This window comes from Lineus longissimus, chromosome 1 (genome assembly GCF_910592395.1).
Source record: "Lineus longissimus chromosome 1, tnLinLong1.2, whole genome shotgun sequence".
NCBI lineage: Eukaryota > Metazoa > Nemertea > Pilidiophora > Heteronemertea > Lineidae > Lineus > Lineus longissimus.
Genome location: NC_088308.1, coordinates 6,266,033 through 6,293,946, shown reverse-complemented (window position 1 = coordinate 6,293,946; position 27,914 = coordinate 6,266,033). Strand labels below are relative to the sequence as shown.

At 41.4% G+C, this 27,914-nt stretch overlaps 4 protein-coding genes across 5 annotated transcripts; 1 reads left to right on the top strand and 3 right to left on the bottom strand.

Moving 5' to 3' along the window:
* Positions 1-1,846: 1,846 nt before the first annotated feature.
* On the bottom strand, positions 1,847-7,290 carry LOC135487035 (neuronal acetylcholine receptor subunit beta-3-like). Of its 2 annotated transcripts, XM_064770321.1 has the most exons (6): positions 6,876-7,290; positions 6,559-6,695; positions 5,698-5,742; positions 5,093-5,202; positions 3,233-3,786; positions 1,847-2,818 (listed from the first exon to the last, which is right to left on the bottom strand). In XM_064770321.1, exons 1-6 carry the CDS (start codon positions 6,997-6,999, stop codon positions 2,304-2,306), a joined length of 1,485 nt encoding a protein of 494 aa, XP_064626391.1. In that variant the 5' UTR covers positions 7,000-7,290; the 3' UTR covers positions 1,847-2,303. The 2 variants fall into 2 exon arrangements, with proteins under 2 accessions (XP_064626391.1, XP_064626401.1); XM_064770331.1 differs by lacking the exon at positions 6,559-6,695.
* A 143-nt stretch (positions 7,291-7,433) lies between these two features.
* On the bottom strand, positions 7,434-18,233 carry LOC135487033 (acetylcholine receptor subunit alpha-1-B-like). Its single transcript, XM_064770307.1, has 7 exons — positions 18,153-18,233; positions 15,385-15,513; positions 14,497-14,633; positions 14,130-14,174; positions 9,585-9,694; positions 8,652-9,196; positions 7,434-8,323 (listed from the first exon to the last, which is right to left on the bottom strand). Exons 1-7 carry the CDS (start codon positions 18,190-18,192, stop codon positions 7,818-7,820), a joined length of 1,512 nt encoding a protein of 503 aa, XP_064626377.1. The 5' UTR covers positions 18,193-18,233; the 3' UTR covers positions 7,434-7,817.
* Positions 16,311-22,069, top strand: LOC135487042 (uncharacterized). Its single transcript, XM_064770346.1, has 4 exons — positions 16,311-16,750; positions 20,069-20,133; positions 20,295-20,662; positions 20,890-22,069. The coding sequence occupies exons 1-4, from the start codon at positions 16,379-16,381 to the stop codon at positions 20,976-20,978; spliced, it is 894 nt and encodes a 297-aa protein (XP_064626416.1). The 5' UTR covers positions 16,311-16,378; the 3' UTR covers positions 20,979-22,069.
* Positions 22,070-22,220: 151 nt separating this feature from the next.
* LOC135487028 (uncharacterized) lies at positions 22,221-27,879 on the bottom strand. The gene is made up of 9 exons (XM_064770292.1): positions 27,035-27,879; positions 26,491-26,666; positions 26,071-26,213; positions 25,365-25,636; positions 24,898-25,076; positions 24,073-24,475; positions 23,568-23,732; positions 23,105-23,233; positions 22,221-22,846 (listed from the first exon to the last, which is right to left on the bottom strand). The coding sequence occupies exons 1-9, from the start codon at positions 27,429-27,431 to the stop codon at positions 22,665-22,667; spliced, it is 2,046 nt and encodes a 681-aa protein (XP_064626362.1). The 5' UTR covers positions 27,432-27,879; the 3' UTR covers positions 22,221-22,664.
* Between the last annotated feature and the right edge of the window lie 35 nt (positions 27,880-27,914).

Sequence of the window (27,914 nt, the reverse complement as noted above, 5' to 3'; positions counted from 1 at the left end):
TACCATGGCAACCTGAGCGCGCCATTGGATTCACGTTGTTGATAGCATGATGCCGAGGACTAGCTAATTAAATCATGGTGGCTAGTCACCGATTAATCTGATTGAACCAAACGATCAAGATATGTTGCTACAACTGTGGTATACACTCATCCGATAGACAAGAATATCTTCAACTGTTGCGACAAAAAATCATTAGTTTGGTGTCGTTCGTTGTCATGATTTAAAATGAAATGGCCAGGGCCATTGTGCTCACCTCATGTGGAGGAAAGATGGATAAAGAGCATGGTATTGTGTCATGTAGTGTTAGGTTTGATGTAAGTCCAAGCAATTACAATTTCCCCAAAATGGCCAATTTACAGTACATTCGACCTCTGTGACCTTGAAAAGTAGGTCAAATCAAAGAAGACCCGGGTGACACATTGAATGGTTGTTAGAATTAGATGTACCTATGATATAAAATTGGTGCCAATCGGGCAAGTCATTACTAGGAATAATGGCATTTTGAAGAATTTAGGATTTGGCCCCCTCCCTGGAGGCCAAACGGCAAATCAGATCGCACCAAATTTCGGTACCTGAGATCACCTGACCAAGGGGTACATGTGTACTTAATTTGTGATCAATAGTCATTGCAGTTAAGAAACGTGCCATAGTTACGGCCTGACGGCGAATTTACGCCATTTGACCTCTGTGACCTTGACAAGAAGGTCAAATTAAAAACTTGTGTGACATATACTGTATGGTGGTTAGATGTACCCATGATATCAAATTGGTGGCAATCGGGTAAGAAGTTAAGGAATAATCACATTTTTAAGGTTTTTGGATTTTGCCCCCTGGTGGTCAAGTGGTGAATCATATTGGACCAAACTTCGGTCCCTGAGATTACCTGACTAAGGGGTAAATGTGTACCAAATTTGGTATCAATAGTCATTGCAGTTAGAAACGTGCCATCGTTACATCCTAACGGCCAATTTACACCATTTGACCTCTGTGACCTTGAAAAGGAGGTCAAATCAAAAACCCGGAGGATATATGATGCACCTTTGCTAGAAGTACCTACCATATTTTTTTCAAAATTTCCCGACTACTATTAAGGGAGATATTGCATATTTTCACTTTTAACGTTTGGCCCCCTGGTGGCCAAACCATGAAACGAATCGGACCGAAACTTGGTCTCCAAGGTGTCATTACATAAGGGTACATGTGTACTAAGTTTCAACTCAATAGCTCTAACAGTTACGAAACGTGCCCTGCTAACGGACGACGGACGACGACGGACGACGACGACGACGACGACGACGACGACGACGACGACGGACGACGGACGCCACGGTATGGGATAAGCTCACCTCTGCTAAGAGGTGAGCTAAAAAGATCTATATGAAACCATTTCTTGCTGTCTATCACGAAAATGTTTCTCTCTTGTGCTGTGATTATCTTTTTTCTCAATGAACACCCCCGTACGCTGATATACGCGTGTCAACTCCAAGACCCTACTAGCAGGCGAGCCTACAGGCAGTACATTCCTTGAAGTTCGTGTAGAAGTAGAAAATGACCACCTGGAAAAGTGTCCGACCCTATTGTTTTCTGACAGATTATCTTATAGGGTTCTGTTGAGGCCATGACCGGCAAAAGCTTAGAGATTAAAGCGCATGATAGAATTCTTTGTTTCCCCAACATACCATCCTAGGATATTTCAAACTTCTCCGCCGGCATGCTGATGCATGGTGCGTGACAAGTACGAAACACCGTTCTTGACTGTACGTGCTGCATCAGCTAAACATACGTGACATAAAAACAGTTTAACTCGCGTGAATAAAAGGTTTTTATTTTAGAATTGAAATACAACGATAGACTACGTATACGAATACAACATCGATTATTCAAAGTTGTGATATACATGTCCGGCGGCAATGTTGAGTGCACTTATGCAAAAGTACAATAGTTCAAAAGTAACCTTCCAAAGTCCCAACTGAGGGGGAAACAGAGAAACATGCCAATCTGTCACTCCGCATTCCCAACCAATGAGGGAAAACAGTCATAAAAACAGGAAACGGAAACACTCAAATACGTTTACACCAGAACTCACCAGAATGTGAATATTACCCCCACGAAGATTTTTTCGATAGCCCCGTTAATCTGATCGAGTCAGTGGAAGATCTCATGTAGGCAATCAACTACAGAACGGACCTTCCCTCCTTTTCGTGGCATGCCTGATGCATAGGGAGAGTTCATCATTTGAACTGTTTTTCCCCAGAAAAGCTGAATCCCCGTCCGGTACTTTTTATCACAGCTGGTGACTTCAGTTATTTTCCACCCGATATGATTAGTAGAAAAGCGACAGTGATACACAAAACAGCAATGAAATACACTAACATAAGGAACCGGTCAACCACATCGGCGGCTTCCTTCCATTCGCTCAGAATCTCCGTTTCAAGATGGCGCTCATGTCGCCTTTCATCCATTCTCTGCACTACATTGGCGATATCTTTGAGAAGGGCAGCGATTTCACCATCGCTGTTCCCTTCCATCATAATCTCCGTCTCTTCATTTTTGACTTTACCTCCTAAGATGTTGTTGATATAGTTGGTCTTGTCCATGTCATCTGCCGGAACACTTTCACTCTGGTCTGATAAGTTTTCACTAGACTTCAGCCTATGGAAGGTCCTGTAACAAATTATTTTGGCCAGGACATCATAGATAAAAACCCGCACACATCCTGGAATTCTGGTCTCGGACTGCATGTGGTAGAGGTTCAGGACGATCACGGACACCACCGTTGATATGGCCGTCGTTGTCATCAGCACTGTCAGGTAGATAACTGAAACAGAGTTGATAAAAATAAAGAATGAACTACACATGCATACATGTACAGTATTGAAAGCGATACATGTATCATGCGTGACGGAAAAATTTGCATAACGAAAATAGCTCATCAAGGCTTTTTTTAGCTCAGTTACCGACAGAGCTGTTGACACACACGGTGATCCATTACCATAGCTACGTCCCTGCTATAATAGCCCTGCTTGGCCACTGTCGTCCCATGCTTCACTATTAACCATACATGTAGCAACGGCCTTACTAGAAGCCAAGCTCATTAGCCACTCGGACTGTCGTCCGATTTTTCACTATTTCCCATAGCTACGGCCCTGCTTACTAATAGATAACCACTGTCGTCCCATGCTTCACTATATTTCCCATGCTTCACGGTCGTTTTATAACTGGCAGCACTTACCGACTAGAGGTGTCGCCTTGGTGTTAGGTGGTAACGTCTCTGCAACAACCAGCTGAAATACTGTGAAGGCCAAAAGAATCGTCACACCCAGTGACACCTTTTCTCCCGACTCGCAGGGTAGGAAAAACACGGTCAGGACCAGCAAAGAAATGATAATGGCAGGTATGATAATGTTCGTGATATAAAACATGGGATCTCTCGCCGATGTCAAACTGATAAACAAGAACGAGAATGCAGAGTTTTGGAAACCAGTGGATAAATCTGGTTGCCTGTCCATGGCGTGAATAGAAACCTCACCAACACCCCATTCCGTCTGTGACACCATCGTCTCAACCGTCATAGTCCCGGTAACCGTCCGTAATTTCAAAGCAAGGGCGTTGTAGCTCCAGCTCGATAAGATGAACGTACAGTTCTGCTCATCGAATGGGAAATAGGTCAGATCTAAAGGACATGGAACGCGGAAGATTCCTCCTGGAAACCACCTTGCTGTCCCGTCCGACTCCACCAAAATTCGAAAAGGTTTGCTCTTTGAGAAGTCAAAGTCTCCATCAAGGCTGGAAAAGCGAGAAAGACAACTTCAGGAGTCTCGGCTGGTCAGTGTGCATATACGCCCGTCGGTGTATTCCTGTTTCGCCTATTCCTGTTCCGCCTATTCCTGTTCCGCCTATTCCTGTTTCGCCTAATTCCTTATTCGCCTATTCCTGATTGGCCTACTTCCTGTTTCGCCTAATTCCTGTTTCGCCTATTCCTGTTTCGCCTATTCAAATGTATTGCTAACCTCCCCACAGACGTAGGAATATGAACCGTCCCTTACTATAGTGTTAAAGGCTATCATTAAGAATAAAGTCTGAAATAATGGATTCAGCGACATGTCAATTATTTCAGTATTATTCGGAATAACTTTGGAAAATTATACATAGCTTACATCGGCTTATGTTTTAGCTTATTTTAAAAGGCAAGAAATAAAATAGTAAGAAAGTTTTACCCTTTCATTAGATTTGAGAAAGGTTTCTTAGGCCTGCATTTTATATTGTGGATTCTCTTTCTTTTGTCTTAGTCAGTAACTGGCTTCGTAATAGAAAGAATACCTATAGCTACATTGTTCTTTACTATGACATGGGTTTTACAGCTGATTTTGATCAAATAATTATGAGAATGTACAGTATTATGTATTTTTATCAAAAACTCATGAATTCCTGTTTTTATAAAATAAGTGACTGCTTTACTCTACTTAATCTATTAGTTTTTACTGTGTGTCAGTATGGTCATATGGTCAAATAAGTCCCGGACTGTCCCCGCTTTCAAGGTGATTCTTTCAAAACGGTCATGGCATGGTTTGTTAACAAAGTTGATGGCATTTGATTAGTCAAATTGTCATCACATCGTTAACATCATCCAATTGTCCCCTCACATTTCCCCATAAAATGGACATGCATCCCTAAGGTTCCCCCTGGGAGAGTCGATTTATTGTAGGGGTACTGGAAAGTAGGCGAAACAGGAAGTAGGCGAAACAGGAATAGGCCAAACAGGAAATAGGCCAAACAGGAAATAGGCCAAACAGGAATAGGCCAAACAGGAATAGGCGGAACAGGAATAGGCGAAACAGGAATAGGCGAAACAGGAATTTTGTAGGCGAAACAGGAATAGGCGAAACAGGAATAGGCCAAACAGGCATAAACCCTCCCGTCTTGATTATGAGTGTGTTCATTAAATACATGTGTATTTGTATGTTTTCCATTTTGCTTGATAACGTATTTCAAACTGATAACGTTAGGAGGTGGTGACGTATTTAATGTTGTTACCGTTAATGGTGGAGGTAACGTATTTAAAGGAACATACTAACTAACATTGTAACGTTACCTGTTAACCAGGCCAACATCCGGGATCCACAGATCATTGGCGTCTACAACAACCTTTGACACCCCATCGTAATCTGCTGGGTTCCATTCAAATCGTGGCTCTAACCATTTCTGAAGAAAAAAACGAGGACAATACAGTTGCAATTCGGTCTTAGCCCAGGTAATCAAGTACAACTGCTAGTTATCAGTCGGAAAAGGATGCGGGAACTAGGAGTTGTCGCTACCTCGTGCTATCGCGTACATTTTCCATACTACCACCAGGAGACTGACATAGTCGGATAGCTAGGCACTCGCCCGCATAAGGGAGTTTCCGCAAATCACTCCGAACGCCAACGCGAACGCCTATCTCATTGTTTGACCTTCAGATTACGAAGATGAACAATGGGACAGGCGTTCACGTGGAGGTTTCGGGGGCTTGGCGAAAACTATTTTTTGTGGGTGATGACCCGAAGCAGAGACAACGCTTATCGCAGCGGAGAACAGACTCCTACCCTTGAAATTGGCATTCACTTCCTTTTGAAGAGTTCTTATTGCTAGGGTTTCAAGTTCAAGCCAAAATTGCGGTGCCCATGGTCAACCGATAAGGTGACTATTATCGTAACCTACCACTTCCATATACGCTGATATGCTAACCGACTGCTCCTTGGCGTCCTGAAAGGAAGATATAGCTTACATGTACACTCTCGTGAAATATATATTTCTGAAGACCTACATCTAAAGCTCCCAATAAAAGGTCCAGTTTCGACAATGGAGGACCGAAGAGAGTCGTGTGATGGTATGATGTTTTGGTTATGTCAATCCCGTTGCAATAATTATTCCCTCAAAACTTGTATATCAAAAAGCTTCATCTGTATATTATATTTGTGTCAGGCTTTCTTCCTATAGTTGGAAATAATGCAATTGCCTATAGTGAAAACATCGACCTGGCGACATGTCGATAATATGACACTGGTTTATTGTTATTGCTTGGATTCATTCCAATTACAAAGATTACATCAGCATAATACTGAAATACATGGATGATAAAAGCATCATCAGGGGACCTATTAAACGCCATTAAACGCTTCACCAGAATGTTGATAAACGAAATTGAATCTCACTATGGCGTTATGTTCGTTCAACATGTTCGAACTAGTGATGGCAGTATAATTTTGTCCGTCCGAGGACCCGATATAGCTTTTGGTACGTATGGGTAGTGTAGGCTATATATATATATATATGTTTATTTCCTCCTTTACAAAGAAGATCCTGTTTTCCAAATACAAACTACAAAATTACAAAAGGGAATACAAAAGAGGACTAAATAAATGTACAGAACAAGAACTGGGCTAGTGCCATTACGGCACGTACCATGTATCCGCTGCAATGACTGGTAGAGCCAGGTTGTCTTTAAGGGTAATACCATTACATGTATTTACAATCTGTTTCCCAAGTAGGAAGACTCATAGATTTAAATTTGTCCCTTACCAAGTCAAGTATCTGAATTAGACTTGCTCTCACGTTGACCTGGACAGCCTCTGAAGCATTCCTGACCGGCCTTGCCATCGTGCCGCTACGGGCGTCCTGCAGTTTCTTAAATAGCAAGTCCTCCTTGGAAAGAATGCCTAAACGAGGATATCATAGCGCATATTACTCCCATGGAACAGGATTGCATGTGTACATGTATATAGACTTTTCGAAAACGTTTGAAGTTCCGAAACGTCGCAAATGCACATGCCGATTTCTCTTCAGTCTTCGATGTCGGAATATGTAATAATTTCAATAGATAAAAAAAGTTTTCTTACCATTTGCGTTTATATGTTGCACGTGAATTAAAAGGAGTAGTATTCCGTAATAGAGAACAATGTTTACTATTTTTATCCTCGACGTATCCATCGTACCACCGCCCAGGCTCCAACAGCACTGCATCCCGATACACCCCTATATACAGGAGGCAGTGAATGATTGAATGATGACAAGTTTATTATTCATGTTTCGCGTTGACATCAGCTTGATATATAGATTCCCGGGGCAGTCCATTTCGCCTCAAACGACGGGAACCTTTGTGGCTGGACGATCAGCCAATGGGCGTTGAGGACACCGAATTCTCAGAGGGTTTCCTGTCACATCAAAACTCTTCAAATGGCCACGGTCAACAAACAGATCATGTAGCCCCGGTCTATTTGTAGCCCCTGCATTGTTTGATGCATGGGGATATCAATCAATATCATAGGCAGGGGCTACAGTTACCCCATTCTACCTTACATACTGTATATTTTAGTAAAAATTTTGAGTTATCTAGCATCCACCGAAATATATGCTATTATGCATGTATCTACCTCCCAGGGTGTAGTGAACAGTGTGATGACAGTCATAGTGTTTATTAGCTACAGAGCCAGTTTTAGCGGCCCATTTTTTTGGCAACCAACGAATGTAAACAGCACTCCCTGATCAAACGCTCCAAACACACATGCCAAATGAGTCTAAACCATCTAGTTCAGCCTTAAAAATCTTCCTTATAAGTGCTACATATTGTATACAATCTATCCCTAAAAGTGATTTAGTGTCGTCGCACGTTTTTTGGGGCATTATCTCCCGGGCAATATCTCTACATCAGAGACTTTCAGCAACAGGCCGAGTTGAAGAGAAATTGAAAAGCCCTGGGTGATGCCGACCCTGTCCCTTTCGTTCAAGCCATAGTGGCCTCGTGCAGGAGATGGTGGTTAGCAAAAATACATAAAAGAGCCTTATACATTTTGGTTGTTAGGCATTATACTCAGAAACGACGCCGTTATAACGAAAAGAACAATAAGGTATATAACCATGAACATTCGATCAATAATACTAGCAGATTCCTTCCATTCACATTTTATAACATCCTCCCGATGGCTCTCCTCTCGTTGTGTTACCATTTTTGACAAATGTGCATTAATATTCCTTAACATGTGTAAAACGTCATCGTTGTTTGTGTTACTGTTTGAGTGATCCGCTCGGCCCTTTCTTGAATCCGTCCGGTCCTCGATATTGCCCAGTGGCATCATCACCTCGTGGTCAAATTTGTAGTTCTTTCCGAAAGATGCTGATAACCTGTGATAAGTCTTGTAAAATGTAATTTTAGCAATGAGGCCATAGACTATAGTTCTGGCCATGTTTGGAAGTATCGTGTCGCTTTCCATGTGGTGAAGGTTCAGAATGAATACCGAGAGAAGTGTGGAGATTCCCGAGAGAATTATCAGTGTTGTAAGGTATACAACTGGAACGGAAAATATTAGTGTTAGCTCATCATCCTCATCCTCATCAACATCAGCATCATCCTTATTAGGCTATTTTATCCCACGACAATCCCAGTCTTAAATCGGCATTTGATGACCAAATGACTCTGCTGCTCTACATTGATAAATACACGTGTAGTCATTTAATATAATCATTCAATTTAAAGCAGAAACATATGCAAAGCAACCCAAGTCTTATGGTTAATGCAAGCTTAGATTCGATCTTAACCCACACTCGATCGGAAGATGTATGCTATAGAAATTTACCTCCTTTCACATGTACATGGGCAGCATAGATAATGTACTCACCCAAAATAGGAACGGAACTGGTGTTGGTTGGAAGTTGATCTGCGAGAACCAACTGGAACACAGAGAATGCCAGGAGGATGGTGATCCCCAGTGAGACCTTCTCTCCAGACTCGCAGGGGAGCAGAAACGCCGACAGAGACAGCAACGATATCACCGTCGTGGGGAGTATGATGTGAATCACGTAGAATATCGCAAGCCGCTCTGATACTAACTCCGCGTACAGAAATGAAAAGTCCTTTTCATCTGGTTGGAATTTTCCAATATGGACAAACATGGATGTCGCAATTATTTTCCACTGCGAACCGCCGGCAACCTTACTAACTTGAATAGTATCCTGAATGGCGTGTATTTGCAATGCATCCGTCGTGTACGTCCAGCTTGCGAACGTGAAGGCGCATTTCTGCTCATCGAAGGGGAAGTATGTCAGATCCAGTTGACAGCCGGCTTTGTAAACGCCTGCGGGATACCATCTTATTTCGCCCGTATGGAATAGTATCAGCCGGATATTCTGCTCGTCTTTGGAAAAGTCAAACTGCCCCTCCAAGCTGAAATATAAAAGCAATATCAGCTCAGAGGGATGTGCTAAATTATCATAATGTTTATGAGCGAAGCCTGAAGTGCCGTTATGAACAAGTCGAGCCTGTCCAATGATTTAACAAACAAAGCTTCCACGATCAAAAACCCCCATCGTAGGCCTACACGTATATGGGATTTTAGAGATCTTTATGCAAATACAGTTACAATACATGTAAGTTGCAGCAACATTAATTTTTTGTAACAAAAACGAGTGGTGCATACATGTGCATAATGCAATGCTGTGTACCCACATATTCTTGCTTGGCGTGGGTAACTTTGGAAGTAACTTGTTTACCCACAGATTACCAACAGATCCCACAGATTCTTTCCTGGCGTGGTGATCTTCGTGTTACAAACCTGTTAATCTGACCAATGTCAGGTACCCACGTGTTCTTGCCTGGTATGGTGACATGCATCAAACCACCGAAATCCTCAGGCTTCCAAGTCAACTCGTAGTCTTTCCAGCGCTGCAAAAAACAAACAAAAAAAACCGCGTGTAAATCAATGAACCAGAGGTGTCGCCTTGGTGGCAAAGCATTTGATTCAGCACAACGGTCATATTCGGCATCCGAACGAAAATGTCTCGCAATAGTATGTGGCATCCAGCATTTCAAATTCTTTCTTTATGGCAAGCCGTTTATCATCCAAAGTGACCATTCTTGTTTACAATGGCTTTTCAAACAACAAAGCGATGGCGTTCTTACAGGAAGATTGGCTAGGTGGAGTTTGATTTTGCAAAGTTATCAGTATACTATTCAACACAAAAGCGGTGCAAAATGTGGTGATGCAGACGGCCTTTCCAGACGATTGTATCACACCACACTCAATACCATTCATTTTGAAAATGTAAACCTTCCTAAAGAGCAACGTAAAGACCCTGCGCTAAATGAAATCATTGTTTACCTTGAGACCAAAGTGCTACCTGAAGATAAATCAGCAGCTCGTCGTTGCGAATTGAGCAATTTGTTCTGAGAGATGATGGATGTCTAGTGCACCTTACAACACTGAATCGGAAAGCTCATAAGGACATGTGTGTATGCTCAGTTATTCCTAGCCACCTGCGTGCAGAAATCTTACGTGCCGATTCGCCCAAAAAGACGATTCTACGAATCAACAGCGGAGTAGTTTTCCATTATATTTCCATTGGCCACCCAAGCCGATCAACTATTTGGTACATTGCAAACTACCAGTCCACGAGATTGGTCAGTGGTCAACTCCGCTGGAGTTTTAGTTTCCTTATTGATTAATGTCATTTTACTTATCAAGGTACACAAGCTTGGTATAATTTTGGTCACTTCTCTTCAGGTGCCAAAGGCGACGGCACTTCCGGTTAAAGTCATTAATTCCATTGATATTCTTTCATTGAGTTTTCTAAACTGCAAGAGGTTATTGAGGTTGAAAGGACAATTGAAGCTATTTTGAAATTTACACTATTAGTTGCAATTCTGTACATTACTGTACGTTACTTCATCAATAACGAATGGCGTTTTTTGGACGGCGTTTGTTTCGCCGCAGTTCAATTTCTAGTCTCGAAGCGGGCAGGACCGCTGAGTTGTTAATTGAAATTGATTCACCCGACGGGCGTGATCAGATCCTTCTCAGTCTGGGTCAGGTTCCTTGCACAGGTTAGGCTATTGCAGTGGCTCATTTGTATCGTACAATTGTTACCTTCAAAAAAAGCTTCGGAATGGTACGTATTGATAAACAATATCCACCTGAGATTCATTTCCAACGATACCTTTTGGCAAAAATTTACCTTCTTACATTGTTCCGGTCGAAGCTTCAGTTCTTAACAGCATCTGACCAGCCACAATACAGGCTGTACTTAAAACACGACAATGTCTGTGTTGTTTTAGCACCGCCGATACAACCGGAAGTATCTACATCTGATGTTTTGGTCTAATATTTTACCACACCTACCGGTAAATTACCGGTAACTTGTTTTTGCCACTAGTATTAAATCATATGGAACAACCTGTGCAAACGTTCATTAAAGTGTATGTTTATTGCAAAGGGCAATTTGCCAACAGTACTTGTTTCTAAATAAGCCAGAATCATTGCTTAGTTGTTGGTCAGTTATATTTTTCAGCATTTTTAAGTCGGAGTTTTCATCACGAAATTAATTAAATATTTTTTTGGTTTATTCCACTTCACATTATAAAACTTTCGGTAAGAAACATTTGGGCTGAGGCAACTGGTTGTTCTTCGTCAAATACATCAGGCAGGAAAGTTACTACGAACGTGGTCTTATTCAAATATGTCCTGACCTACTCGGTGAACGTACCTTCCCAGACAGATTAAACCTTTTCACAACGTCCGCCAATTTGTCATAATGAAACGTGCAGTAATTTAAGTTAATGGAGATATTATTGTTCAGACTGAAAAACATGACTTAATATTGTATTGTTCTGACACATGTGGTTTTTTTTTTAATGAATGATAGTTTTAGAACCACATCAGACGGACTATACTCTGTACAAGTAGACGATGCACCAGTTAAGGATCACGAGACAGCTAAGTTTGCGAGTTGTGGTCAGCGTGTAGCCCGTCTACTTGTCGTTTATTGTTTGTTTACTGATGTTTAAATTATCTCCCCGATAATTTTTTTCATCATTTTGGATTGTTATATTTTCCTAAAAACCATTCAACGGCGGATTGAGTGCCGAGAATTTTATTACATATTCTGCTTTACTCCACTCTGAAAGACGTTCTGCTCAGGCTTCGTCTAGAAAATGCTGTTAATGCTATTACTAATTATCCACTGTCGCAGTTAACGGATATATATACATTTAACTACCATGTTGAAGACGTTTGTGTGCTTGTATGCTTATCTTATAATATTTTTGTCTGGTATTGTGTCGAACAGGGCCAAGGTATACAAATGTTATGTTTCTGTGATTGTACCCACTTCTCAGTGCCGTGTTTCTCTGGTGTATTCCTGTTCCGCCTATTCCTGTTCCGCCTATTCCTGTTCCGCCTATTCCTGTTTCGCCTATTCCTGTTTCGCCTAATTCCTGTTTCGCCTAATTCCTGTTTCGCCTATTCCTGTTTCGCCTAATTCCTGTTTCGCCTATTCCTGTTTCGCCTATTCAAATGTATTGCTAACCTCCCCACAGACGTAGGAATATGAACCGTCCCTTACTATAGTGTTAAAGGCTATCATTAAGAATAAAGTCTGAAATAATGGATTTAGCGACATGTCAATTAATTCAGTATTATTCGGAATAACTTTGGAAAATTATACATAGCTTACATAGGCTCATGTTTTAGCTTATTTTAAAAGGCAAGAAAAAAATAGTAAGAAAGTTTTACCCTATCATTAGATTTGAGAAAGGTTTCTTAGGCCTGCATTTTATATTGTGGATTCTCTTTCTTTTGTCTTACTCAGTAACTGGCTTCTTAATAGAAAGAATACCTATAGCTACATTGTTCTTTTATTCCTGATTTCATTGCGTTCAACGATGTGATGGCTTCCTATTGAAAAATAATATTTTCTCGAGGGTTTCATTCCATATAAAGAGGTCATGCAGGGGCTTTTCACACTCAAAACAACTTTGCATGATGGCTGATGAAGCTCAATTTGTTCCGACCAAAAGAGGAGGGGAAAGTCTGATCGACAGAGAATTCAAGTTTCGATTGAACAGAAAAGGAAGGGATGGCAAAGTTGTTAACAAAGTTGATGGCATTTGATTAGTCAAATTGTCATCACATCGTTAACATCATCCAATTGTCCCCTCACATTTTCCCCATAAAATGGACATGCATCCCTAAGGTTCCCCGTGGGAGAGTCGATTTATTGTAGGGGTACTGGAAAGTAGGCGAAACAGGAATAGGCGAAACAGGAAATAGGCCAAACAGGAAATAGGCGAAAAAGGAATAGGCGAAACAGGAATAGGCGGAACAGGAATAGGCGAATCAGGAATAGGCGAAACAGGAATAGGCGAATCAGGCATAAACCGTTTCTCTCATTGTTTCGTGAACGATCGATTTTGTAGAAACATCATGACTCATCTTTGATTTCGGATTCCGGATTGTCACCCGATAGGCATTGGCTTGAATTTCATGTGGCATGATGGGGTGGTGGGATGAGGGGTGCCGGTGCCGCGCCATTGCGGATAAAAGCCAATATGGATGGAATGTCTCCCTAATAGATGTGGCCCATACGGATATTTCGTTTTTTGTCATTGTAAAAATGTTCAAAACAGTTTAAATGTCAGCAACACCCATTAATTCATTTCTTCGTATCGTATATCATCGAGAATGTCAATTAATCCTAAGAACCATATCGCAAAATGGCAATAATTTCTAATGTGTTCATAATCGGATTATAAATATCTTACACAATGATCTCATCATAACCTTTACCCTAAGCAGTCACTCAAATCCGGGAGCTAGTCACATAGAGCTTATCAAAATGTCAAGTTGTGGTAAATACATGGCTGGGATGGACCAAAGTGGAATTAATTCTCAATCTATGGTTGATTCTTAATCTACAGAGTCAGGCCATCACAGAAATATGCTTTTTGATAATATATTTAAGAAAATGTGGTCTCACTGGTCAGTTTAGAACTTGTACTTTGACAGGGCCATATCAATGCGCCAGTGACGTTTTGATGGACATGGTGTACGGAAATCTTTTTTTCTCAGGCAATCGGTATCGGAATTTTTTAAAACTTTATTATGCTATTGGCAAAGGGTTCTTCTTGACACATATAAAATTTTGTGCAGATTGATTGGTCCAATGAGTCCTTTTTTTACCAAAACCTATGCACAACAATGTACACGTAATGTACACATGTTTTAATAAAGGACTCTGGCCTGTACATTAGTACCATTGGAGGTGTTTATACATGTAGGCCTACATAACAGACTGGTGAGGGACAAAATAACATTCTGACTTACCACTTCTAGGTAACCGGAGAAACTAACTGACTGTGCCTTGGAATCCTATGGAAATAAAAGAAAGCAAAACAGTTTTAGCACGGTGCAGATATGAAGAGAGCTCGATCTACTTTTTAAACAGCATACCTTGCTCGAGAGCACTGCACACAAGATACACCTTCAAGAGGGGAATGTTGACTGAGCATTTTAAAGCGCCAAAGAATTCGCCAATAAGGTTCGATTCTGATTCTAGTTTCGCAGCGAAATCAGTATATTGCGATCCTGCTGGGAGCTCATAAAGGCTAGTTTATCATTGGGGAACACTAGGCCACGAAGCTTCATCAAACTCTAGACTATTCATCTATAAATGAGGAGAATAAGTACCTACCAAGTCCAGTATCTGTAGAAGATGAACTGACATGTTTACATACAGAGCATCAGAGACATTCAGGAGTGGTCGGGCAAGTGTGTCACTTTCATTGTGTCGCAACAATCTCTCAAATAGTAAATTCTCTTTTGACTTTTCTGCAAAGGAAATTCAAAACTAGAATAAATATGTTATCATATATTCGTTTCAGATACAATGTAACCCAGTATGCATACATCATAATTGTAAATGTCTTTGCGAGCCCAAGACGTTTGTGAGTTTCGCGAAAAGGGGTCATCCCTGCCGAAAATGTATGGTTTTATCAATATCTGCAGTCGTGCTTTGACCTCGGAGCAGCGGTAAACCGACACGTTTTTGCGCCACTTAATTTTTTGTTTCACGAAATTTTCTAAAAAAATTATGTTTTTTCATTGGTGGATTATAAAAAAAGGGTTATCAGGGCAAATCTTGATATCATCGACCCCCACGACAGCTTTCATAGGGGTTGATAGACCTAAACTAAACGTAATGTATTTTTATAATGGCAGAGTATTTTAAATAAAAATATTGAACATTTGAAAGATTCTGATGAAGGGAATGTTGAACGAGCGATTGAAATGTTTTCCTGTGTCTTCTGATGAACGGCCGTCGTCTAACTACATCTAGTTGCCCGCCAGTGCTATGGAGACACTGAAATAATATGGAGAATAACGACAGAGCGATGTTACATCGGCCTGACTGCCAGTGATAACAATACCATTTAGAGGCGGTCCTAGGAAGGAGAGGGAGTGACACAAATTACTGTCGTGAAAGAAACAATGCAAATATCCTCATTCCCGTATGATTTCTACAATGTTTGTAATGGCAACTTTCCAGTAATGTATACATATAATTGAAATTAACACTTACCACGAGCTGCAACAGTTGTCGTCCAGAAGAAGAGTAACAGGATCAATGATGGGCCAATACGAAGCCGAATTGCCATCACGCAAGATTTGACGAGCGCCTTTGGTCTAACGCACGCTCCCCGAACTGCTACTGAAATATATTAGTATTAACCCGTGACAACCTGGTTGATGTCAATTTGATAGAGATGGTTGATTCAATATTCGTCGAAAGCGAGTGCATCCCATTATCAGCAAAAGAGCTATTTACACACGTCAGGCTACAGTGTATGGAATTTCTATTGATTGCGCAGTCTCTCATAACTTTGACAGGGGTATACGCCGTTCACATTTACGATATTGTTGGTCAGGAAAATAAAAAATGCAGTTGTCATGCATGCAAATTTGCTGAAACTTTGTGTATTTATAGTATTTGTATATTAGTCTATGTTAAACTAAATTTATATGCAGTGTGTTTTTACGCAATTTGAAATTTTCAAATTAATTAAAAAAATTTGTTGGATGCTGTACTCTCCGTCACGATTGTGACGCGCGTTGTCTGAGCATGTCAACGTTGAGGGTCGCGTTGTCGGAGCATACAGAAAATGACCGTATGTCGGAAATATCCTACACCGGTCTCCTGATGATCAAGCGCCGAGGTTATGAAAGCGATCATAACCTTTCGAAGCACATATACTTTAGCCGAATCCTGCTATGAATATTATGTGTAAAGCACTCTTTATTAATTCTTGATACTAATATAAACAGAGTGAAATGTACAAGTTTATCCGAAAAGGCTTTTGTTCTTTCTTGTTACTTATAAACCAAATTTGAAATTCTCTTTCAAATAGACCGCGGTCACTTTGATTGTGTTACCTGGCTTATCATCTCTGATAAGAGATGGATGACGAAGCGAGACGAGACTGAGTCCGTGTCACCAGGTCACTGGAGATAAGTCCTACATGGCGGCCAACCCAGGATAGGCTGTACAAGACCTCTTGTGGAGAAATCTACAGAAGATGGCGGCGCCTACGATCTCGGGACACTCGGCAGGGAATACGACGACGGCAACGAACAACACTGTTAACAGCTCAATAGCCATCGCGTACGGCAATCAAAAGACACATAACAAGTTGGAAGCATGGAATTTCGGTCCAGGGAAGAGGCCATTCAAATATGGCATCGCGACCGCCATTTGTGCCACCGTTGTTATCGTGGCTGGCTTCGCTGTGTTGGGTCTTCGTTTTGATGGGCGGATTCTGATCGGAAGTTGGGAGGGAGAGTTCATTGCACCCTGTATCATCGTGTGCGGTATCTTACTCTATGGGCTGTCTGTCAAGTTCTTCCTGGTGGCACGGAAGAAGAGCAATGAGGAAAGGAAGAAAATAGCGGTACGTAACAAAAGTAAAACACCATCTTTGAAAACCTTGGTCCTTCGATTGCTCCCCGATTAGCGGACTCATCACACAAAAACGGATAGCAAGTCGCATATATGGGGCATATGAAGTTAACCACATAGATCATATAGCTTATGTTATAATTAGCCTCACTTTGATACCACTCCCATTTCTGTATCTTATGTTACGCCTTGATATTCATAGATATGTTCGGTGAAAACAACAAGTCCTTATCACTAACATTGTTTTGGAGAAAATCAAGGTGTTTAAGACAATGCATTTGCCATTTTTCATTGATCATACTAGCAAGTTCAGAAAGTGGATATCAAAATTGACAATGTCATAGATTGCTTATTATTTACTAATGTAGGTCGGGCGACTTACCACCCAATCTACATGTAGAGTAATGGGTGGAGTGGAGAGGTAACTTCCAATGGGTGATATGAATAAACACTAGTAAATGCTTTTACTTCTATGTTGTACAGAAATGCCTAGTGTAAATGTACGTGAAGTTTTAAGTAAAAGCATTTCCTAGTCTTTATTCACCCAAAAGGTGATGGTGGTAAACTGGAGGCTTATAGTCAAAACAATAGGACAAAGTTATTCCTTAGGTAAATTCGCCAATCATGGCTGTCTCGCTCCTGGGAAGATCAATTTCTGATCACTTCTGGATATTCTTATCGCCAATGGTTCTCTGGCTATTCAGGCGAAAGCATACCGTTATCAGCTTTGCTGACGATAATCAAGTATATACAGCAATTCGTCGTATCCGAGATACTCAGGAAGAGGCAGTGCGGACTGTCTGCACACAAGGTGAAACATGTCTGTGGTCCATACAGGACTGGCTCACAGAAAACTTCTTGAAAGGGAATCCAGTTAAAACCGAGATTCAGCTGTTTAGCACGCAGCAGCGTCTATTGGCAGTTGTGTATAGAATCAATCTCTGTCGCTGGGGTGACAGTAAGTGTTGCCAAAGGTCCGGTACGAAACCTGGGAGTTCTCTTTGACTCGTCACTCTCATTGAGGCCTCATGTCAATTCAGTTGTTAGTTCAGGAAACTTCCATTTACACAACATCGCAAATGCACGAAACTACCTAACGAAGGATGCCACCAGAACACTCGCCCAAGCGTTAGTCTTATCAAGGCTAGACTATTGCAACGCTATCCTGTTTAACATCAACGAGGAACTCTTGAAGAAGCTACAAGTGGTCCAAAACAATGCCGCGCGACTTGTCATGCGAGTTCGAAGACGTGATCACATCACGCCAATTCTAAAGGAGCTTCACTGGCTACCTATTCGAGCACGAACAGAGGTTAAGATTCTAACACTCGTCCACAAATGTATCAATGGCAGTACGCCAGCATACTTGACAGAACTGCTAAAACTGTACTCACCTGCCAGGACCCTGAGATCAGAAGCACAGGCTGTCCTCATTGAACCACGGTTCAACACTGATAAGTTTGGAGGCCGAGCTTTCTCTAGACTAATTCTGGAAAGTTGCGTCATATAAATGACAATTTTATCATTATATTATCATTATGGTGGTTATCACCACTAGACGAGAGAACAATAGCGTCGGAACAGAATCAACCTTGATTATCTAATTGAACAAATATTTAAATATGCGTGGTGTGGTGTATGTTTCATGACGTGTCTAATGGACGAGTTGTCAATTACATTTAAGTTTACTCAACGGACCACAGAACGTGACAAGTTATCAAAGTGCAAATTGGCGTTTACTTGTGTTATACATGTAGTTTGGATGTCCCAAATGTATCATCAGTTAGTTGAGTGAATTTTCGATAAATTTATAGAGATTTGTCGCCAACCTCACTCTTTTTTCATTTTGAGAGTTTTTAAATGACAACTGGATTACAAATATGTAAATGAAAACGGTTGGATTAAGTGACAAATCATCGTTTATTGAACCTAATGTTATTGCATTCATGCACATTACAATGCAGTGATATGCATGTATGTCTTATTAGCAAACTTAAAGTTGATGTGTGGTAACTGAATGTTTGCAGCATACAAATGTTGGCGAATGCATACAGTGTACATGTATCTGCAAACTGAGAAGTTGGAGTGTGGTAACTGAATGTTCGCAGCATACGCGAATGCATACTAGTATATACAATTCATTGAAATGCGTACATGTATCTGCGAAATGGGAACTAATGTTCGTTGCATACGCCTGTACTAGTGCATACAGTGCATTAAAATACCTATCTGCAAACTGGTATGTTGATGTATGGTAACTGTATGTTGCTTACGCCTAGTGCATACAAAGCATTAAAATACGCCGCGCACTGCAAAAACTGATACGCATATAAAAACTGATATTTTGATATGTGGCAACTGAATGTTCTTTGCAGACGCCTACAACAATGCTTTGATTCAGTCATATGATGCCGTGTGTCCTAAGGTATTCGTGTCACAAGGTCATCTCTGTCTGTACAATGTCTACCTACACTATTGGTAAACATCCCATTTATATATTGACACTTTGATTAAACCATTAAAACTGGTCTTTTCTCAGTGTACTGCCAATGATAATGTTTGTGTAGCGAGTGCATTCAACTAGCGTTTACTTGACCCTAATGTCTTTTGGGCATCTCAAACGCGAAAAAAATATATTCCTGTCGTCCTGGGTGCCACAAGTACCACGGCACGAGATAAAACGAGATTACAAGAAACGTCCTCGTCCCTAAGATCCGTAAGCTAGGCAAAAAGAAGCTGGGTGCTATTTGTCTAGTGTAATGGCACCCAGGGTGCTTATTGTCCAGTCGATCTCAAACCTGGGTACCATTTGTCGGCACCCAGGATGACATCCACCCTTTCAGCCCCAGTGATCCTCCTTGTACAGTCCTACTCTTACTCTATGCTTGAATATTATCGCTGCCCAGTGTTTTTGTCACTTGATTTGATTTTCTGTGGCCTCAGAAAGCTCACGAGCAGGGTACAGTGCTTTCGGATGGGAGAACATTTACGGATTTCATGGAACCCCGGTGCAAGTATTAGGGAGCCGCAAAGAATGAGGAAATATCATGACACTAACAACCAAAACAACGACCGCTTCTTGAAAGAAAATTCAGTTCAGTTAACTATTAATTCTGAACACAATACAGCAGTCAATTAAAACAACAAATGAGGCCAATTGGAAAAAAAAAGAGGAATTGTTACCCTGAAATTAGCGAGCCCCACCCCGATTGCAAAATATTTCAATTCAATGGCTCCACAGCATATGTTAAACACTTGTCAAAATGTACATGTACAATTGTCTACATGTAGTCCTATTTGTTCCTTTCAGTTCAGACCTGAAGGACTCACCCACGTATCTACGGTCAACGTAGCATTCGAGCCGGACCGCTCAAGGTAGGAACAGCACGCAGTCTTTCTTCATGATGTTTTCAGTTCGAGCGTAACCAACTTGTAACCAAAGCTAGCGGGAAGAGGCAGGGGGCTGGGGCAAATGCCAAAGCCAGCTAATGTTCCATCGGCTTCGTGTTTTAATGTCCAACTGCTCAATATTTCAGTAAAAACAAGTACAGATACGACATGAGGTCTGGTACGACTTCAGTGAAGGCGGTGCGATCACTCAACCAGTCTACCTACTCGGGGGACGGAACCCTCGATAGCCGAAACAGTCGCGATAGCAGAGATGCTAGGTCCCCGCGGGGTAAACCAATGAAGGCCACGGGTTCCCTGCCCTCACTTGACAGAACGCGGACAACAAGCTGGAACACTGGTTCTCTACCTTCCTTGGACCCAAGGCATCCCACGTCGACACCAAACAAATCTAACCTTGCTACCCGAACTCCGGACAGCGTTAAAGGTCCGCCTAAGCCGAGGCGCTCTCTGGTCGGGTCAGCGAGTGAAATCAGCGACGGACAACCGCAAAAAGGTAAGTTGCGGCTCCTATTTCAATACAAACCTTTTGTTAACAAAATCGGCCAAAAATTTAATGCCAAACGCTGTTGAAATGGCGCAAATGGATCGCTGTATACTCATCTATACATGTACATGTTCGTGCTCATAGAAAGTCTTGCTTGAATCACGATACATGCATATCCCTGGCATTTTATTCACTATGCCTCGTTGACATTTAATTTTCTCTTATCCTCATTTCAGCACCTATAGCAGCCGACGACGACGACGACGATGAGGTCTGCGAGCTAAAAGTTCGGTCGGAAAGTGAATTTTCAAACATCCCTCTTTAGGAAATTAAGCGTAAAAGGTCTTTGGCATGGTTATGTTGATGTCATACGCCATGTGTGAGGGTTATCCGACTTCTTCATTACATGTTTAAACTGCTCACGATCCGACAGCTGAACTCTGAGGATTGCAACATGCATGGTTTGAAGGGCCAACACTCGCTGTAAATATTCATTTTTAAGCAGATTTTGTCGAGATCGTACATGTATGAACTTTATCCAATGTTTGAACAAATTGTAAATACTTGTACATCAATTATAGGGTGAGAAAAATCGATGCATAGGTTAAGATAGCGGAATTACTTGCCGAATATCTTGACAGTCTGTTTTATTTTAGCTCTCCTGCCCGCCATATGTAATAATATTGATACATCTACATTTGTCATTTTGTATTTTAAAACATGTGAACATTTCTCACGTTCACGTTACTGAAGAGCTCATGTCCTTCTCTTGGTGCAAGTAAGTCTTGAAATTTTGGTCCAAAAATAAGAACCTTTCTCAAGAAGATTTATCTATTTATTTCCTGACTGATTGATGAATCTTCACCACGGAAAATCAATATCGCACAGAGCATGCTTACATGTACGTCATCACGGTCGTAAGGCATATCGCTGTCTATTATACATATATCTATGCATCTACATGTACATGTATTATGCAATTTAACCCTACGGTTAATAATTATATCGTTTTGTATTAGTATTAGCTTAAAACGTTCCAGAGCAGAAGCATTTTATTCATTTGTAAATAAAGTTACCGGTAACCTATATCTTCTTACTTAGATCATATTTGATTTATGAATTAATTAATTAACATGTATTTAAACGGGCCTTGCGATCCTGTCTTAATAATGTACAGTATACAGTACTACTTAATAAGGTAGTACATGCATTAGGCGCCCATGGTATATGTACACTTCTAATCAATGTAGCATTTCGTACATTCCTACAACTGTCATAAGTGTCGAATGAAAAATTTAATCCAACAACAGCAAATAAATAAAACATCGTAGAGAGAATGTGATATGGACAATATGTACGTTGTTTTATTTGTATAAATGCTCGTATCAGCTGGAAATAAATATATATATGTTATTCGCCCAAACCTGCCTCCGAATTCTTCTTAATGTCATGTCCACTTATGGTGTATCAATAGTCCAGAAGATGCCCGGAAAAGCTCATGAAAATATTATCGCAAGAGCAGAACTTCGTTGCCATGGGTCATTCGCAGGACATTAGGTTTGGTTCATTTCCAGAACGCATAATGGGGCTAAAAATGAAACCAAATACTCAAACATGTGTTTTCGGCTTTGCTCTACCCAAATGTGCCCATGCCCAGTCCTACCACGATCCCCGGTCGGTCCTGGTACACTTATCTGATGGAGAGGGCGATTTTCTTCGACAGCAAAGGTTTCCTGCGGTTTCCTCCAGTTGCCCGATATTATTATATTATTTACATTCATGTAGCTAATGGCATCCAAGTTGACGCTCAGCTCTCAGCTCATTGTTGTTAATATCATTATTGCCAGAATTGCAATATGGTTTTAAATGATTAATGCACTGGAATATGAATGGATACTGATGATGTTTAAAAACGAAATATCCTCCATGGCCACCATCCATTTGGGAGGGTTTACATCCATATCGGCGTGTATCCGCATGATATATCGTTCATCTATCTGGTTAGTGTCACTTAAAATTTATCATCGTCATCATCTGCACCGTAAGGACGCTTTGGCTCTTCCAGCCTGCCCGGGTGCTCCTGGTGATATTGCCGTGCCAAGGTGATAAATGCCAGTGTGATCAGCAGGAGGAATCCAAAATGGCCGAACCATACGTATTCCATATTGATTTCGTTGAGGTCTTTTGGATACACTGGAAGAAAGGTGGGAGAATGAGGCAACCTTTAGGTGATAATATTGTAGCTTTTAATGGAAGAGTAAACAGATCTACAATGTACACGTGTTGCCGGTGTGGCACATTACACGAAACGGTAGTCCCGCCTGACATGTGATAAGTTTGTTCTGCCCTAACCCAGAGCCAACCGAGCTTGAGACTTCTCTAACTAACTCCTCCGCCTGCACTAGTCGACAAAAAAATCGTGCCAAAGGAAAATTCGTGCATGATACTTACTGACTGAGCCAGACAATCCAGCATAACAAAGTAATGCAAACAGACTGCCGAGTCCGTAGGTCGAAATGAACATCCCGATGGTAAAGCCTTGCAGACCTGGAAGACTTTCCATACTAGCAAACTCATACGCTGGAACGGGCAAGAAATATACATTCAAGCATTATTTTCATGAAAAAGGTTTGCAGATCTCCGTTAGAGTCATTTCTTATCATTAGTTTTATATGTGCTTTGACTGTCGAGCATTACAAAAATACCTCTAGACAGAGCAGTATCATAATGACCAGATAGTACATGCTTGGCAAAGGAAGTGCCTGGCTCAATTTGAAAGCAATTGTACCCCAACCTCTGTCGAGTAGTTAAGTTTCCTACAAAGTTACTAGGTCAAAGGAAACCTACAAGAGCATGCTATATTTTTGATGTTATGCAAAACAATTAAGGAAGCGAAATACTATATTTGTAGTACCTGATATGCCTCCGAGCATTTCTCCAAACCCCATGATGATATACTGTGGTACCTGCCAGAACACAGACGGCTGGTTCTCGATACCCAAGCCAACGTAGTTTTTTCGAACGGATTCTAAAATACCAGCATAAAGGATGCATAAAGCTGCTAGCCCAAGGCCAATGACTGAAACGGAAAATGTTCCCGAAATAAAATCATGGATCATGGCACATGCATGTTATGATGTTATGATGCCAGATCGATGCTGCCCATCTCCAATGGACACCTAAGAATGGTATCTCTCAATGATTTGTCCAGTGCAGATGTCATATTCTAAATTCAAAAAAGGGGAAAAGCGCATGTTTTTAAATTTTCCAATTTGTTAGCCACCTCCTTCTCCATACATGTTCCCTTTCTCTTACTCATTTGACTCTTCAAACGTGATCCGTTCTTCCCCGAGTAAGAAAGGACACCAATTACTTATATCATGCTAATAGTTTCAATTGAACAATATAATTCAACATACCCATTCGAACCAATATATCACGCCTGCGGATCGTTAGAGCAATATCTTCAGCAATTCGTCGCCTGACGTCCTCATTCAATTCTTCCGTATTATAACGACGACTCAGACTGACAAATCCTCTTTTCGGCGTTCCAAAAAGTTTCGTGATGCTGTTTGGTGTCTCCGCCGCAGAGGGATTGGTACTTCCATTTTCACTTTCTCTTGCCCATTGCGCAATCGCAGCATCTATTTCTTCTTCCGTTACGTCTTTAGCCGAGAGTCGCCTCTTAGAGAAGCATTCCAGAAACGGCACACAGACGATGAGGACCAGTGTAGAGAATGTGTTCATGAAGGTCAGGGGAAGATGCAAAGACCCGGCTGGTTGGGATAGCTCTTTGAATTGCAACATGAAGATTGACACCATCTGAAAGTGGGAAGGGTATCTAAACAAGTTGGTCGTAATAGAGGGTACGCATTGACCACAGTGATCGAATGCATTCGAACAATAAAATAAGGGGTAGTCCACCACATACGTGCAATTTTCCGATTTTCAGTTTTTCCGCCATGTTCATGCCCTTGTACGCATGCGTACGCTCGATCTCAGTTTCCAACCTGCCTGCGTACACTGAAAGGTCATCAGTGGATACTGGTACACTTGGAAAGAAATTTAAAAATGCATGTCACATGCAGCCAAATGTCCCGAATTGAAGGTTAGGTTTAAATTGGGACAGCATGATTTGGTTTGAGCTATCATCGTGAGTGAAAGTCCAATAAAGGATACAGTATACAGTAGCAGGTCAAATGACAGATCCTATATTACCAGAAAGTTTGATTTCGTGACCTTACCTGAAATATTACAGCTTCGTAGATGGTGTACATAGCAAACAGGGCTGCCATGAGAATGGTTAACCTGAACACGATGCGTTTGTATATGATCATTTCATGGTGGTATTCCTGATGCTCGCGTTCATAGAGGATTTCTTTCCCTTGGTTGAAACAGAAGACGTAACTAATGTGTTGTCCACCTGCAAAGAAGACGTTAGTTAAAGATTTCATTACGAGCAACGCCATTTCTATTTGCCAAGAGAAGGAGCATTCAAGCTCAAGTTGTTCTCTTTCACACACCAAGAGAATTGGGTTTCAACATGTGAATCTTAACTAGCACGTTTCCCAATCCAAACATCATCTTAAGATACATTAGTTGATGAATGCCAATACACTTATCGAGATAAGATATATTAACAGTTCGAAAAGGTGTTTTATAGGCCTACTGTTTGAGAGTCATGCAAGGGTTACCAATCAAAAGGTCTTACCAGAGGGTTCAATCATTTTGTATTTTGCTTTCCCCACAATAAAAACGAATATGGCCACACCAACGAAGACAACCTGGAGTATACTTGCTCCAACAGCTAAGAGTTCATTGTGGCGGAGTTCTTCAATTGGTACAGCTGAACTGATGAGGCTCATGTTGGCAGTCAAGTTGGCAGTGGTTGCGTTTGATGGCATGGCTGGAGCGTAGTTTAAGAGGAACAACGAAATGGGGCAGAATGCAAGCAGTTTACCAAGGTTGATGGAGAATATGTACCTGAAATTAACAAAAATGGAGAAACTACAATCTCGAGACTTTCCAGTCTACGAAAAGACAGGAACTTGACGCAGGCAAACGGAACACTGGGAGAGATATTTCGCTTTTACTTTTAAAGCTGATGATTATTCTAAATTTTGATGTCTGATCGAGATGACACCGGCCACGTTACAGAAACTCACCCCACTTTCTATGCCATTAGGTCGATGCATTATGGGGGAGGGGGTTATTAATTAATAATGGGGTTAGACCAGTAGACTGTGGCTTATTTTAGTACAAGGACGTATCATGTAAAGGCCTTTACCTACACGTGTACATGTACATCAGAAACAGTAAGCGAGTCTGCATACATGCATATGTGTAACATTTTGAAATAAATGTTTCGGTGCTGTATTCGCCCCCATTAGACTGCCATTCGTGCATATTACCATTACCATCTGAAGTAAGAGTGGATCTTCTGGGCGCTATCGGACGTGTCATAGAGCTGGCCAGCCCCGAAGGTGGTAACATTGGCTTTGATAAAACCCATGCCAAGGGCAATCAGGATAAGAGCTGTCACGAAGAGGAAATTCGCCACCTGAAAGAAGACATTAAGATAATGCGCTCGAGACATCTTCTCCTTATCACCTGTTTCTCTGCCGAAGTACAGTTCCGTAACATTCTGCAGTTGGCTATCAAAGGAATGACCCAGTTTATGGCAATGATGAGACCAGTGAGTACTCACATTGGCTTATTTATCGGTAGAAAGGGACAATACCCGCAAATAAAACTGGTAAGTTTAACCTTTGGGTACCGATGCATGGGTGTTAAAAATACCCTAGGTGAGAATATCGCCAACAGTGTCTGCTGCTTACCGGAACAGATAGCTCAGGTCCTATCCCTGTGGCGCCAGCATAGACTAAGACAGCATAAATTAGTAGGATGACCATTCCAAAGAATTCGATGACCGTGCCGAAGAGAATTGCCTTGTAGCGACCCAGGACTGTGTCTCCAATGATTCCACCGATCAGCGGAAGGAGAAAAGCCAAACCTGGAAGAGATTCAATGATCGCACCTCGGAGTCATGATAAATGATGATAATGATACATACTCATTATCCATTGCATTCATTATCACTCAGTAACACTTGCAACATATCAGCCTGCAATGCGAATACCTCTGGACACCCAGCAGCACAAGTGACTCCAGCAAGTAACATAAAAAACAAATGATACCATTGACGGTACATGTACTTTGAGTACTCGAGTATGCTTTGATGCTTTCGGTCATGAGTCAAATCAAATTCTCTATACTAGATATTACATGAAAATGTTTGGCCTGCCAGTGGAATACTCTTTAGTGTGTTATTTGTCTGGGGTTATTGTAAATCATCTTGCAACTACTTGGAGAATTATTTACCCGTAAACACGAGGATGATAACAGCCGCCTGGTTGTCGGAATACTTCAAAGGCCCGCCTTCCTTCATGTACAGAACGCCAGGGATAAGGACGTAGAAGGCAGCAGAGTGGAGGCTCTCATGCAGCACAATGCACGTCAACCCAAATCTACGGTCAAACCCGATTGGTTGACTTCTAAACGCATCTTCAAATTCGACCCCTTGACTCGTTCTTTTTTGAAACGTATCCTCAAATTCGATTGGTGGCTGGGTGTCATCGTCTGCGCCGTATTTACGGTTCTGGGAGCTACTCGGACTCGACCTGATTGAACTAAGGGTCGTACTATCATTTAATTTCGAAGACCGCAATGATGCCATGTCGGAGAGTGGTTTGCCGTAGAGCGAATCCAAGCCGTCCATGAGTTAGAAGAGTTAGAACTGACAGCAATTCATATGCACTGCACCCAGGTGATGATAAAGGACAATACAACCTGCTTGACGGGACAGTCCGAATCCTTGTGGCAATTCACTAATGCGGCAAGCACTAAAGCAAGGTTGCACCCGGAAGATAACCAATGACACTTTTTAAGGTCAATGTCACGAAGGCGGTAGAGCCAATCTTAGACAAACGTTATTTCCTTGTTACAAACTGATCCGTTTTGGCATCAGTCCCTTCCAGGCCTGGCAGTTTGGCATTGGCGAAGGAGGTGAACCAATCAATCAGTCAATTAAGTAAGCGACAGAAGTCTAAACAAAACGAGAAAATGCGGAATATGCTTAAAAGCAAACAGTCACCTACTTCAGAATCCACATCCCGAATGAACAAAGTATATGATATCCGTCTCATCCGATGATGACTAAAACAGGGAAGTAATTTTCAACTCTTAGAATGTATGATAGAGG

What these genes read in the sequence shown, in the direction of transcription:
- LOC135487035 (XM_064770321.1), bottom strand. Translation starts at nt 6,999, where the DNA reads ATGCAGTGCTGTTGGAGCCTGGGCGGTGGTACGATGGATACGTCGAGG. An exon ending in TAATTCAGATACTTGACTTG is followed by an intron (nt 5,743 to 6,558) that starts GTAAGGGACAAA and finishes TCTTCCTTTCAG; the next exon opens with GACGCCAAGGAGCAGTCGGT. An exon ending in GATGTTGGCCTGGTTAACAG is followed by an intron (nt 3,787 to 5,092) that starts GTAACGTTACAA and finishes TCGCTTTTCCAG; the next exon opens with CCTTGATGGAGACTTTGACT.
- LOC135487042 (XM_064770346.1), top strand. Translation starts at nt 16,379, where the DNA reads ATGGCGGCGCCTACGATCTCGGGACACTCGGCAGGGAATACGACGACG. An exon ending in AGGAAAGGAAGAAAATAGCG is followed by an intron (nt 16,751 to 20,068) that starts GTACGTAACAAA and finishes TGTTCCTTTCAG; the next exon opens with TTCAGACCTGAAGGACTCAC. An exon ending in TTCGAGCCGGACCGCTCAAG is followed by an intron (nt 20,134 to 20,294) that starts GTAGGAACAGCA and finishes TCAATATTTCAG; the next exon opens with TAAAAACAAGTACAGATACG.
- LOC135487033 (XM_064770307.1), bottom strand. Translation starts at nt 18,192, where the DNA reads ATGAGGACAGCCTGTGCTTCTGATCTCAGGGTCCTGGCAG. An exon ending in TGATCTCAGGGTCCTGGCAG is followed by an intron (nt 15,514 to 18,152) that starts GTGAGTACAGTT and finishes AATATATTTCAG; the next exon opens with TAGCAGTTCGGGGAGCGTGC. An exon ending in GACATTGGTCAGATTAACAG is followed by an intron (nt 9,197 to 9,584) that starts GTTTGTAACACG and finishes TTTATATTTCAG; the next exon opens with CTTGGAGGGGCAGTTTGACT.
- LOC135487028 (XM_064770292.1), bottom strand. Translation starts at nt 27,431, where the DNA reads ATGGACGGCTTGGATTCGCTCTACGGCAAACCACTCTCCGACATGGCA. An exon ending in CAAAATGATTGAACCCTCTG is followed by an intron (nt 25,077 to 25,364) that starts GTAAGACCTTTT and finishes TCTTCTTTGCAG; the next exon opens with GTGGACAACACATTAGTTAC. An exon ending in TGATATATTGGTTCGAATGG is followed by an intron (nt 23,733 to 24,072) that starts GTATGTTGAATT and finishes TTTCCGTTTCAG; the next exon opens with TCATTGGCCTTGGGCTAGCA.